This window comes from Melanerpes formicivorus, unplaced genomic scaffold (genome assembly GCF_026170545.1).
Source record: "Melanerpes formicivorus ecotype bairdi unplaced genomic scaffold, bMelFor1.0.p_v2 SCAF_19, whole genome shotgun sequence".
Taxonomy (NCBI): domain Eukaryota; kingdom Metazoa; phylum Chordata; class Aves; order Piciformes; family Picidae; genus Melanerpes; species Melanerpes formicivorus.
Window position 1 is genome coordinate 16,116,908 of NW_027142371.1, and position 12,387 is coordinate 16,129,294.

At 49.4% G+C, this 12,387-nt stretch overlaps 1 protein-coding gene across 1 annotated transcript in view; it reads right to left on the reverse strand.

Annotated features, from left to right (window-relative positions):
* Positions 1-12,387, reverse strand: part of COL20A1 (collagen type XX alpha 1 chain) — a 50,911-nt gene that overhangs the window by 20,934 nt on the left and 17,590 nt on the right. Inside the window, exons 14-21 of the mRNA XM_068150370.1 lie at positions 11,336-11,459; positions 10,243-10,382; positions 9,507-9,636; positions 8,845-8,987; positions 7,663-7,795; positions 2,212-2,354; positions 1,286-1,415; positions 726-782 (exon numbers count right to left, since the gene is read on the reverse strand). Of these exons, the coding sequence (XP_068006471.1) occupies positions 726-782; positions 1,286-1,415; positions 2,212-2,354; positions 7,663-7,795; positions 8,845-8,987; positions 9,507-9,636; positions 10,243-10,382; positions 11,336-11,459 (1,000 nt within the window). The remainder of the gene's footprint in view (positions 1-725; positions 783-1,285; positions 1,416-2,211; positions 2,355-7,662; positions 7,796-8,844; positions 8,988-9,506; positions 9,637-10,242; positions 10,383-11,335; positions 11,460-12,387) is intronic.

Genomic DNA, 12,387 nt, shown 5'->3' on the forward strand with positions numbered 1-12,387 from the left:
TGTAATACTTCTCCTATTGTCTTTTCAGCTCTCCTAGCCAAACAGCTTTATTAAATTCTACAAGGTGAGTCATCAGCCTTAGGGGAGGATTGTTTTCTCCTTCAGAGTTCACAGGACTTTTCACTCTGCTCTGAACACCAACACATTTCCTCATTAAGCCACTAGAAAACTTTCTCTGCTGTGTTCTTTGTTGGGTACAAGCTAAAATGTTCTCCTCTAATCTGCTTCATTCTTCCTTTGTGGCTTCCCTTGATACATTTTAAAGCTGAAGTTTTGTTTGGAATGATTTCAAGCAGGCAGGGAAATGCATTAGAGCCCCAATATCTGTATTCCAATATTTGCTTCTTAACAACTTTTTATAACCCTGTTAATTCAACATTTCTGACTAATCCTTCCCTCAGTTTGCTTTGTTTTGGTGTATGAGAGCATATGCTCATTAAATTTAATGAGGGACTTTACAGAGAACTTTAATTTCCATCATCTCATCCTTCCCTTTGCTCCATTTTGGTTCAGTTGTGCAGAAAGCCTCTAATAATGCTGTTAGTCTCTTTAGTAAGTGAAGCTGATTTGAAGAAGTTCTGTGGTTTCCAGCTGTCCTTGGACAGTCCCCACAGACATCTGTGAAGAAATTACATCCCCACTCCTGCCTGCCCTGAAGAACCCACCCTGCATGATTTTATAGTGGAAAAAAACAGCAAAGCAAGACTTTGTAAGAGGTGGTTTACCCTCTGCTTTGGATGGAATGAATCCTCGGATTGAAGGGAATTTAGACAACACAGGAGCTGAAAGAGAAAGCAAAGTACACATGAGCTCTGTTATTCAGGATAGTGATGCTTGGATGGTCAGCAACCCTCCCAGGTCATCCTGAAATTGCAAATAATGCATAGGAGGAGAGGAGAAGTGGGACAGAACTTTCCCTTTTCGAGGATAGTAGCCTGCCCTGATGAGCCAAACCCTGGCCTTGGCCACAGCCTAATGCAAGCAAAGACATTGCTGCCCCAATAGAGATTTCCTCAAGACTGATGAATCATAGAATCATTAAGGTTGGAAAAGAACTCTAAGGTCATCCAGCTCAACTGCCTACCCAACACCACCATGGCCACCAAACCATGTCCTCAAGTGCCATGGCCACAGGTTTCTTGAACACCTCCAGGAATGGGGACTCCACCACCTGCCTGTGCAGCCTGTTCCGGTGCCTGACCACTCTTGCAGCACACAAACTTTTCCTAGTCTCTGACCTCACCCTGTCCTGGCCCAACATGCAGGTCCTGGCTGAGGCACTGACCTGTCCGCCCCGTTGTGGCTGTGCTCTCGCTCTCTCCTGTGTAGTGGATGGCAGAAACCAGCACCTTGTAGGCTCGATCAGGCAGCAGTGACTGCAGGGTCACACTGCTGCTTTTACCAGAAGCCATGATCTACAGCAGGGTGGAAAAAGGGTTAGGGTTTCATCAGGCTTCCTGTTATAGCCCTTAGTCATACCCCAGAATTACATGGAGGAGTTTTAGTGGTGAGTCCTGGGACTCTGAGGCTCAGAGCAGCACCCCTGCTTAGTTCAGCAAGACAAGGAAGCCTGGCTGGGCAATGGCATCAGATCAGCCATGCCCAAGGGAAGAAACATAGAACAGCTGGGGTTGGAAGAGACCTTAAAGATCATCTAGTCCTGCCATGAGCTGCAATGACTCCACCAGCTCAGGTTGTTCAAGGCTTCATCCAGCCTGGCCTTGAACACCTCCAGGGAGGGGGCATCCACAGCCTCCCTGGACAACCTGTTAAGACCTTTTGGAAAGACCCTAATATTCCCCATGCAAATGCAGCAGAAATGCCTTAGAATATGGTAACCAGTCTGGGTTTGAGTAGAAAAGCTGGGGTTTAAAAGGCTAATATTTAACTGCCCTAAATTAGAGGGGCAGTAGGTTAATCCTCAAACTCTCTGCCTCTGAGAATTCCCCACAGCAGTTCAGGGAGGGGAGAAAGTTGCATTATTAGCAGCTTTGGTGGACACAAATATTTTAATCACAAAGAAGCCTTGAGGTCCTCTTCACAAAGCAAAACACCAGCAAGTCAAGCAAACAGATTTGGTTTTGTAGTCTTGCAAACCAGCTCCTTTTATGGAAAACCCCCCTGGAATGGGCAGAGGTCCCCTGGGCAGGAAACTGTCCCCATGCCTCTCTGCTCCAGTACCTGTCACCCACAAAGGAGCTGGAGACTTACTGTTTGCTGAGTACCAATATCAGAAACGGGGTGGTAGGTGATTCTGTAGTGCTGTACACGGCCATCAGGAGGGGTCCAGTGGATCTGGAGGCTGGTGGGTGTCTCAGAGTCAATGAAGAGGCTGGTGGGTGGGCTCTGGGAATCTGCAGTGGGGATTAAAGCATCAAAGGCAGGTAGAGATTTACATCAGAAGGAAGTTCTTTACCATGAGGGTGTTGAAACACTGGAACAGGTTGCCCTGGGAGGCGGTGGGGGTCCTATCCCTGGAAACATTCAAGGTCAGGTTTGATGTGGCTCTGAGCAACCAGCTCTAGTTGGGATGTCCCTACTGACTGCATGGGGTTGGACTGGATGACCTCTAGAGGTCCATTCCAAGCCAGTGCTTTCTATGATTCCATGAGGTGCCCACAAAGAGGAGCAGCAGCACTTGCCTCCAAGCCCACTTCTGAGCACTTCAGTGCTCTGCTGTTTAGTTAACCAATGCTCAGAGCAGAAGTAGTCACCCTGGGGGCCAGGAAAGAGAAAAAAACCATATCCTGCAGGGATGAATTGACAAAGTATAGCACAGCACAACTCAAGCATTCCACAATTCAGTTTCTAGGACATGGGGAAAAAATCTTGGAAGGAGGGAAGAATCCTGGAAGCACAAGGAAAAGAAATCCTTTGTATACATCAGGAACAAACACCAAAGGATATCCTTCTTGGAGACCCAAACAGCAATTGGGTTTCATCAAAGATCTGGAGGCATACTGGACAAACATCTTGATTGCTGGTTAAACCTGGGTCATTCTTCAAAATTAATCCATCAGCGTTTCTAAGATTTTCCATCCTTTTCCTTCTGTTTTTTAATATTCTGAAACCTCCCCCAGAGCAGCCAGCACACAACAGTGTTGTCAGACTCTCCTCACGCCAACACCCACAGCCCTGGGAAGGGATCACATCAGTGCCTTAGCTACTCTCCCTCTTCTGGCCCTGCACCATGATGTGTGGAAGGGCCCCACACAGGTGATGGCTGGAGGAAAGGGTTTACCAGAGAGCAAAGCTGAGTGATTTTTAAGTATGTAAATGCATTTCTTTCCCTGGGGTCCTGCTGTGTGGAGCTGGTGGCAAAGGCTGAGCACAGCCTGAGTTGGTAAGGGAAAGGCAGAGGGAGGTACATCCATCTGCTGTTCAAGCAAAGGGTTCAGCAGCATGGGGTCCCCTGCTCCTGGAGTTTCATAGAATAGTAGGGGCTGGAAGGGAACTCTGGAGATCATTTGGTATCACCTAGAGCAGGGCACACAGGTACACATCCAGACAGGTCTTGAAAAGCTCTAAAGAAGGAGACTTGTTTGTTTCCAAGCAGTGTCTTGCTTTGCATAAATGTATCTGGCCTTCAATCCATGCTACTGTGAAGGCAAAGCAGTCTTGGAGAGAGAAAAGGAAGCATTTTATTCAGAAGAGACTAAAAACAATGGGTGAGCCTTAAAAAGAGTCAAGGGCACACACGCAAGCTATGAGATTCCTCTTCTGCAGTTTTACCTTTAAGGCTCTTCTGCCCACCCAGCAAAGTCTAGGGTGACCTTAGAGCACATGCTGGAGGAAGATCATTTGTATCCTCATTGATCCTCCTTCCCTTTTCTGTATAAAATCAGCTTCCACTGCAGCTGAACCAAGACTGCTGGCAGCTGAATCAGGCTGGAGGCTGTTGCTGTGCATCACCTCAAGGTAAAGTGAAGAAGAAAACAACTGTGGGAGGTGAAGTCACTTCAGTAGTACTGTTCTGAGTGCTGTGCTGTGCATCTGCAGCTTTGCTGCTGGCATTGGTTGTCTCCTTCAGCTGAGGTAAGTGGAGCCTCTGCTAAAGTCAACTTGAAAGGGAAAGTTAAGGAAAGTCGTCTGAGTTGAGTTTATTCTGGAAAGGCCCCGGACGTGGAAGACTTCGATGGCATGGATCTGACAGTCAGGGGTAAGGTCACCTTCTGAAGCTGCCCAGGAGGGTAGAAGCACCTCTGACATGAAGGACACCATCTGCATCTTCCATTACCTCTTGCACCTCTGCTCCTCCACAGGAGGAATTCAGCCTGCTTGCTCTTGGCTCTAACCAGCACCACATGCATATTTTCAACTAAAAGTGAAACTCTGGAGTCTTATTCATCTGCAATGACTACATCATAGAATCACAGAATGGCTCAGGTTGGAAGAGACCTCAGAAATCCAACCTCCCCACCAGCGGCAGGAGCCCCTCTCTGCCAGAATCAGCTGCTCAAGGTCTCATCCAACCTGACTCCCACAGCCCCAGGGAGGAGGCAGCCACAGCCTCCCTGAGCAGCCTGTTCCAGAATCCCACTAGCCTTGTATGGAAGAACTTCTTCCTCATCTCAAGGCTAACCCTGCTCTGCCTCAGCTTCAAACCATTTCCCCTTGTCCTGTCTCTAGACACCGTCATGAAAAGTACTTCACAGAATCACACAGAATCACCAAGGTTGGAAGAGACCTCAAAGATCACCAAGTCCAACCTGTCACCATAGACCTCGTGACTAAACCATGGCACCAAGTGCCACGTCCAATCCCCTCTTGAACACCTCCAGGAATGGTGACTCCACCACCTCCCTGGACAGCCACTATAAACCCAAGGGTCACCGTTAAAACATTGATTACAGCTGCAAATATTGGTCCTGAGAAGCATGGCACTGGCTTGAGTGCTGTGCAAGCATCACTCAGGCACTGAGGCTCCAGTTTGTCTGCCCAGCTGCACACCCATTTCCTTGAGCACTTTACTTTCTTCACACACCAAGACAAAGTCAGACCTCCCTGGGGCATTCCTGCTCCTGTACAAGGACAGCAGCTGACAAGCAGAAATCAAATTGGCTTCCGTGTCGCAGCAGGGTGCCAACACCAGCCAGGACTGGTCTGCTCAAGTGTGCCTGGGAGGGCACCATCACATGTCACTGGCAGTGCTGAGGGAGCTCCTCTGACTTTTTCTGATTCATACCTTACAATACACACATTCATTTTCTGAAGCCTCTGAACAGCTCCAACAGCCCCTTTGTCATCACACACCTCTAGGATGCTTAATCTCTTCTTTTTTCAGCATGAAGCACCTAGGTACCTTCCTGAGGCAGCTTTCCATAAACAAATGTTATTATTATTCATTACTAATAAAACCTCAGCTTCTTATTCCAAGCTCCCCATTTACAATGAGCTTCAACAGTCCAACACCAGCCTAAAGGAGTTTATTCTGCAAAAGATGTTGAGAAGCCAATGGTATTCTGGGGTGCATTAAGAAGAGTGTGGCCAGGCTGAGGGAGGTCCTGGCCTGCATCAGGAACAGTGTGGCCAGCAGGAGCAGGGAGGTCATTCTGCCCCTGTACACTGCACTGGTTAGGCCACACCTCGAGTACTGTGTCCAGTTCTGGGCCCCTCAGTTTAGGAAGGAGGTTGACTTGCTGGAACGAGTCCAGAGAAGGTCAATGAAGTTGGTGAGGGGTTTGGAGCACAAGCCCTTTGAGGAAAGACTGAGGAGCTGGGATTGCTCAGCCTGGAAAAGAGGAGACTCAGGGGTGACCTTATCACTCTCTACAACTACCTGAAGGGAGGTTGTAGACAGGCAGATGATGGTCTCTTCTCCCAGGAAGCCAGTACCAGAACAAGAGGACACAGTCTCAGGCTGCATCAGGGGAGGTTCAGGTTGGATGTTAGGAAGAAGTTCTATACAGAAAGAGTGATTGCCCATTGGAATGGGCTGCCCAAGGAGGTGGTGGAGTCACCATCACTGGAGGTGTTCAGGAGGAGACTTGATGGGGTGCTTGGTGCCATGGGTTAGCTGTTTGGGTGGGTTGGATTGGTTGATGGGTTGGACATGATGATCTTGAAGGTCTCTTCCAACCTGGTTTGGTTTATTCTAAATTCTAAATAAAAGTTCTCCTCCCCCTCTACTCTGCCCTAGAGAAGCCACATCTGGAGCACTGGGTCCAGTTCTGGGCTCCTCAGTTCAAGAGGAACTACTGGCCAGAGTCCAGCAGAGGCAACAGAGATGCTGAGGGGGCTGGAGCATCTCTGTGAAGAGCCTGGAGAAGAGCAGCCCCAGAGGGGATCTGAGCAATGTTCAGCAAGAACTGAAGGAGCTGTGTGGGGGCAAGAGGCTGGGGCCAGGAGCTTGTCAGTGGTGCCCAGGGACAGGACAAGGGGCAACGGGCACAAACTGGAACACAAGAGGTTTTACTTGAATTTAAGGAGAAAGTTGTTTGTTGTGAGGGTGCAGAGCCCTGGAGCAGGCTGCCCAGAGAGGTTGTGGAGCCTCCTTCTCTTCAGAGCTTCCAAACCCCCCTGGCCATTGTGATCCTGGGCAGGCTGCTGTGGGTGCCCTGCTTTGGCAAGAGGATTGGACTGGGTGATCTTCCAAACCCCACAATTCTGAGAGCTGAGAGGTGGAGGAGGAAAGGACTGCATTCCACTCACTGCCAACAAAGTCATTAAACAGGCAATATTAATTAAGAGGACCTCTGGGAGTGCCACTTTTTAACCTCATCTCCTGCCTGCGCAAAGTGAGATTTAGATAATGCCTCCAAGGCAGAGGCTGCCTGCAGGATTCTCTCTTATTTTTGTGAGCACCCTTGGATGAAGCACAGCTCAGCAATGACATAGCTGAAGAAATCCTCACCCACCTTGACAGACAGTATTTTACCAACAGGAAACACTCATTAGGCAGCAGAGTGACACCTTCAGCTGAACACCTCACAGAAAGCCAATTCATTTGCAGCAGTACACCACACAGAAGATGGGAGGGGAGGGGGTGGTGGAAGCAAAGTCTTCTGCATGAAACACCATAGAGTAATAGAGCTGTTGAGGTTGGAAGAGACCTTTGAAGTCATCAAGTCCTACCACTCCCCTAGAGCTCACAGCCTCACCACTGCTGCTAAGCCACTACACTGACCTACATCCCTCGGCACTACATCCAGGTGGCATTGAGAGACCTCCAGGGTGGTGACTGCACCACCTCCCTGGGCAGCCTGTGTCAGTGCCTCACCACGCTTGCAGGGAAGAAATTTTTCCTAATATCCAGCCTGGACCTCCCCTGGCACGCCTTGAGCCCATTTCCTCTTGTCCTGTCACTTGTTGCATGTGAGAAGAGACTGACCCCCAGCTGGCTCCCACTTCCCTTGAGGGAGTTGTAGAGGGCAATGAGGTTTCCCCTCAGCCTCCTCTTCTGCAGACTGAACAACCTCAGTTCTCTCAGCCATTCCTGTGCTCATTGCAAGGGTATCAGATTCACCATCCTGCTCACGTTTGCTCAGCCTCTTCTTCTCACACAGATTCAAACACTGTAAGGCAGATGCCAAGTACCTCCAACCTCTTTTAGACATTCAGGTTTGGGTTTTCAGAGATGGAGAAGGCAGGATCCATGCTAGGATCTGAGGCATTCTGTGCTCTGTTTGTTATTCCTGTGGACACGATGCATCAATCACTTACTGGTCCTGTGCTCAACAGAAACGGTGTCACTTCGAGCACCATCTTTGTAATAGGCCCAGATGGATATTTTATAGTCTGTGTTCTTCTCTAAGTCTGGCAGGACAGCAGTGGCCACATTTCCAGCAATGGAGAGCTGTAGGAAGGGAGCAAACGAGTCAGTCGAGATCCCAGGCAGCCCCAGGCTCACTCATGCCATGCAAGCATCTGGCTCACAGGTTGCCCATAGGCACAAATGAGTTAGCTCTTGTCTCCAGGGACAAAGTCTGCTGCTGTTCAGGGTTGCACACATCTCACCAAAGGCAAAATCCCAGCCCTGATTAATGCAGAGCAGATGCCCATGCATTGCTGACAAGTTCTGTTCAGCAGCTACTTCAGTACCACAGTGCAGAGCTCTGACACAAGGCAGTTCACGTACCCCTACCATGAAATCTTTTGGCTCAGTTGCTAGCTTTTAGGTGTGCTGGAAACAGAAGCCCCACTACACACATTGTCCAGCCCAAATGTGAAGCACTGCATGAGACACTCTTGTGTTTAAACCACCCTTTAAACTGCTGGTGAGCTTGAGATGAGGTCACCTGGTCCATCCCTCTCTGTCCTGCACCAGCTCTGTCTCTAGTCATTCTCCTTTGTGTGCTCCTCAGCTGGACCTCACCCTTCTTGAAGAGCAGTATCCCAGTGCTTACCAGTACTGAAGAAAAGTTGCTTTACTCATCTTAGAGGCAACGCCTCCAGCTATAAATACTGGAGCATTATCTCTGTCTTCTCCACAGGAACTTGACACTGGGGGCTGAAGAGTCTCTGCAACCCCAGATCTTTTTCTACTGAATTGCTTCTTAGCTATTTGTTCTACATCCTGTAGACCTGCAGTTAATTATTCCTGCCTAAGCTTAATACTTTCTACTTGTCCCTATTGAATTTCCTCCTTGAGATTTCCCAGAACACTTCTGCAATCTTCTCAGAGCCTGCAGGACTCCCTCTGCCCCTCCTGCTTCCAGCACTCAAGGTGACTGCTCCATGAACAGAGCCAAATCCAGGCTCAACTGGGTGCTGAACTGTTTAATTGCTTGCTCATTAACCTGGATAGTTTTACATTACTGTGTGCCACTCTTGCAGGTGGGTTCAGCGCCACCAAGTAGGCACAAAGCCAACCCAGCCCCCCCAGAGCTGCAGGGGTGTCCATACCTCCTGAGGCTTCTCTCCACTGACTGTTCTCCATTTGATCTGGTAGACAACAACATCGGAGGCAGCCACAGCTTCCCACTGCAGTCGGAGGCTGTTCCCAGAGAGCTCAGTGACCTTCAGTGCACGAGGTGAGGGGACCTTTACTGGGGGATGAAGAAGGAAAATGAGTTGAAGTGAGGATGCTGACAGTGCTCATGAGAGCCAAGGTGGGGAGCAGATGGCTGGGGAGCAAAACATCAACCAGGCAGATGTCTGAGACCAGCCTGTCTCTCACATCTTCAGACCCATATGACAAGAGCCATCAGGACAGAGAGGGGTACATTATTTTTATAAGCCTTAATTAAGAAGGATTATCTCATTTGTGGAGAGGACACATATCACACTGGTACTGCAAAGGGGAGAAGACTAGGAGGACACAGAAGTCAGTGATGCATCATGCTGCTTCTTTATCTGCTTCCTTTCTTTGTTCCTTCCACCTCATTTTAAACATAACGCAGTTGGACATGTTCCACCCACAGACAACAACAGTCATCTGGAGTTTGTGCAAGGGTTGTGGCCATCAGCTGCTGGGACCAAGATTCTAATCATTCCAGTTCAGACACACACAAACCAATTTTGTCACCTCTTACTGGGACCAAAAAGCATTTCCATTCCCTACTTACAGGTGGTAACATTGCCAGTAATTGGAAAGGAGTCGCCTTCATCATATGTAGATCTGACACTGATGAAGTATTGGGTGAGGGAGGACAATGGTCTGAGGACAGCAGATGTTGCAGCACCAGGAACTTCCATCTGCAGTGGAGATGTGAGAGTATTGTGTGAGAAAGGCTGAGAGAGTTGGGGTTGTTCAGCCTAGAGAAGAGAAGGCTCCAGGAAGACCTTCTGGTGGCCTTTCAGAACTTAAAGTGGCCAATAACAAATCTGGGGAGAGGGTTTTGAGCAGGGCCTGTTGTGCCAGGACAAAGGGTGATGGTCTGAACTCGAAGAGGGAGATTCAGACTGAAGGAGGAAATGTTTTACACTGATGGTGGTGAGGCACTGGCCCAGGTTGCCTAGAGAGATGGGAGCTGCCCCGTCCCTGGCACCAACTCATGTCAGGTTGTCAGGGGTTCTGGACAACCTGCTGTAGCTGCAGATCTCTGCTGGCTGCAGAGGGGCTGAAATGGATGACCTTTAAGTGTCCCTTCAACCCAAACCAATTCTGTGATTTGGAGAGGAGCATGGGAACAGCTGCAGAGGAGGCTGCCCTGGGGATGGCTACTCCATCAAAAGTCTCCTTTCCAGAGTCAAAATACTCCCAGCAGATAACCCCTCCCTGAACCACACAGCTGGAGGAGAACAAGACAGTATCCGACCTCCCAAGTACTTTTCCCTTCCACCAGCCCCTTGAGGACTCACCTCCCCAGCATTGCTCCCTCTGCTAGAAACATAGGTGACACGGTGAGCTTTCACAGCCGGAGATGCAGCCTCCCAGCTGACTCGGACAGACGCGTGGCTGAGCTCAGAGAAGCTCAGGTATCTGGGAGGACTCAAGGCCACTGCAACAACAGTTAGTGACAGCACTCCAAGGTTTCACAGGCTGCATGACAGCAATGCCATTGGTTGCCTCCTGTTGCTTGAACTAAGAGACTCATTCACCATGAGGGAAAATATTCTCCTTAGGTCAATATCATACATCTACTCTGCCCTGGTGAGACCACATCTGGAGTACTGTGTCCAATTATGAGCTCCCCAGTTCAAGAGGGACAGGGATATAGTAGAGCGTGTCCAATGGAGGCTGTGAGGATGATGTAGGGACTGGAACACCTGTCTGATGAGGACAGGCTGAGAGCCCTGGGGCAGTTCAGCCTGGAGAAGAGAAGACTGAGAGATGTTACTAATGTTTGCAAATACCTGAAGGGTGAGGGGCAAGAAGCAGGGCCCAGGCTCTTTTCAGTGGTGTCCTGTGATAGGACAAGGGGCAATGGATACAAACTAGCATGAAGGAAGTTCCACCTCAATATGAGGAAAAAATTATTTGCTGTGAGGGTGCTGGAGCCCTGGAGCAGGCTTCCCAGAGAGGCTGTGGAGTCTCCTTCTCTGAAGAATCTCAAGACCTATCTGGATGTGTTCCTGTGTGACCTGCTCTGGCAGGGGGATTTGACTTAATGGTCTCTGGAGGACCTTTCCAACCCCTACCATTGTACAATTTTATGACTTTGGAATGTCTTGGAAGGCTACCTGGGCTTTAGGTGAAGAAGCAGTAGAAAATCCCCTTTCCCCCTAGACCACAAAGACATCAGGGAAGAGCTCTTTCAGGAGTAATTTTTTCCCTGGAGGAAAAAAATCACTCTTTTTTAAACATCTCACCATGAAATTAGAGATCCCCTTGGGGACTACTGCTCACTTAAGATCTGGCAGCATATTTAAAGGCCTCATGCACAACATGGGAAGCAGCTCATGTAACCCTTGTGTTTCATAACCACGCAGCAAGCAGGGGAGCAGCACTCACAGGTGGTTTCCTGGATGCTGGCTGGGTCGCTCACATCTTCTCCATGCATGGCGTACACTGCCACGGAGTACTCTGTACTGGGGGACAGCCCTTCCAGCAGGACCTCAGGCTGGGCCACCTTCACCTGTCAACAGAGACATCACAGAACCCCAGAACTGTCTAGATCAGAAAAGACTTTTCAGACTTCAATCATTAGCCCAACACTGACAGGTCCTTGACTAAACCACTAAGCACTAATTCTGAGCCTAAGCACTAATTCTGCAGAACTCCTAAACACCTCCAGGAATGGGGACTCCACCAGCTCCCTGGAGAAGGCTTTCCAATGCCTCAGAACCCTTTCTGTGAAGAAATTCTTAGAATCACAGAATTGTTTCAGTTGGGAAAGACCTCTAAGGTCAAGCCCAAGAGGCAACCCTACACTGCCATGGCCACTAAACATTTCCTGGACGCCTCCAGGGATGGTGACTCCACCACCTGCCTGGGCAGCTTGTTCCAATCCCTGACCACTCTTGCAGTGGAGGCTGGAGTAAGGTGGGGGTTGGTCTCTTCTCCCTAGTAACAAGGGGTTGGACAAGAGGAAATAGCCTCAAGTTGCACCAGTGGAGGTTTAGTTGGATACTGGGGAAAATTTCTTCCCCGCAAGGGTTGTCAAGCCCTGCAACACGCTGCCCAGAGCAGTGGTGGATTCTCCACCCCTGAAGGGATTGAAAAGCTGTGTAGATGTGGTGGTGCTGAGGGCCATGGTTTAGTGGTGACCTGTCAGTGCTGAGTTAAGGGTTGGACTTAATTATCTTAAAGATCTCTTGTAACTAACACAAGTCTATGATTCTCTCACACTGTTCCATAGAGATCTAAGTCTCTTACAGGAAAATGCTGTTGCTGTCGTTGTTCTGGGCTGGATCAGGGGACATGCTCAGACCCAGGGGAAGCTCTTGCAGAAGCGTTGCCTGCTGCAAGCAGCCCCACAGCAGCCTGGTTGCTGCCACCTGCTGCTAACGCAGCACAGCCACAGCTCGGCTCACTACTGGCTGCAGAACTCTGCCTGGGGGCTT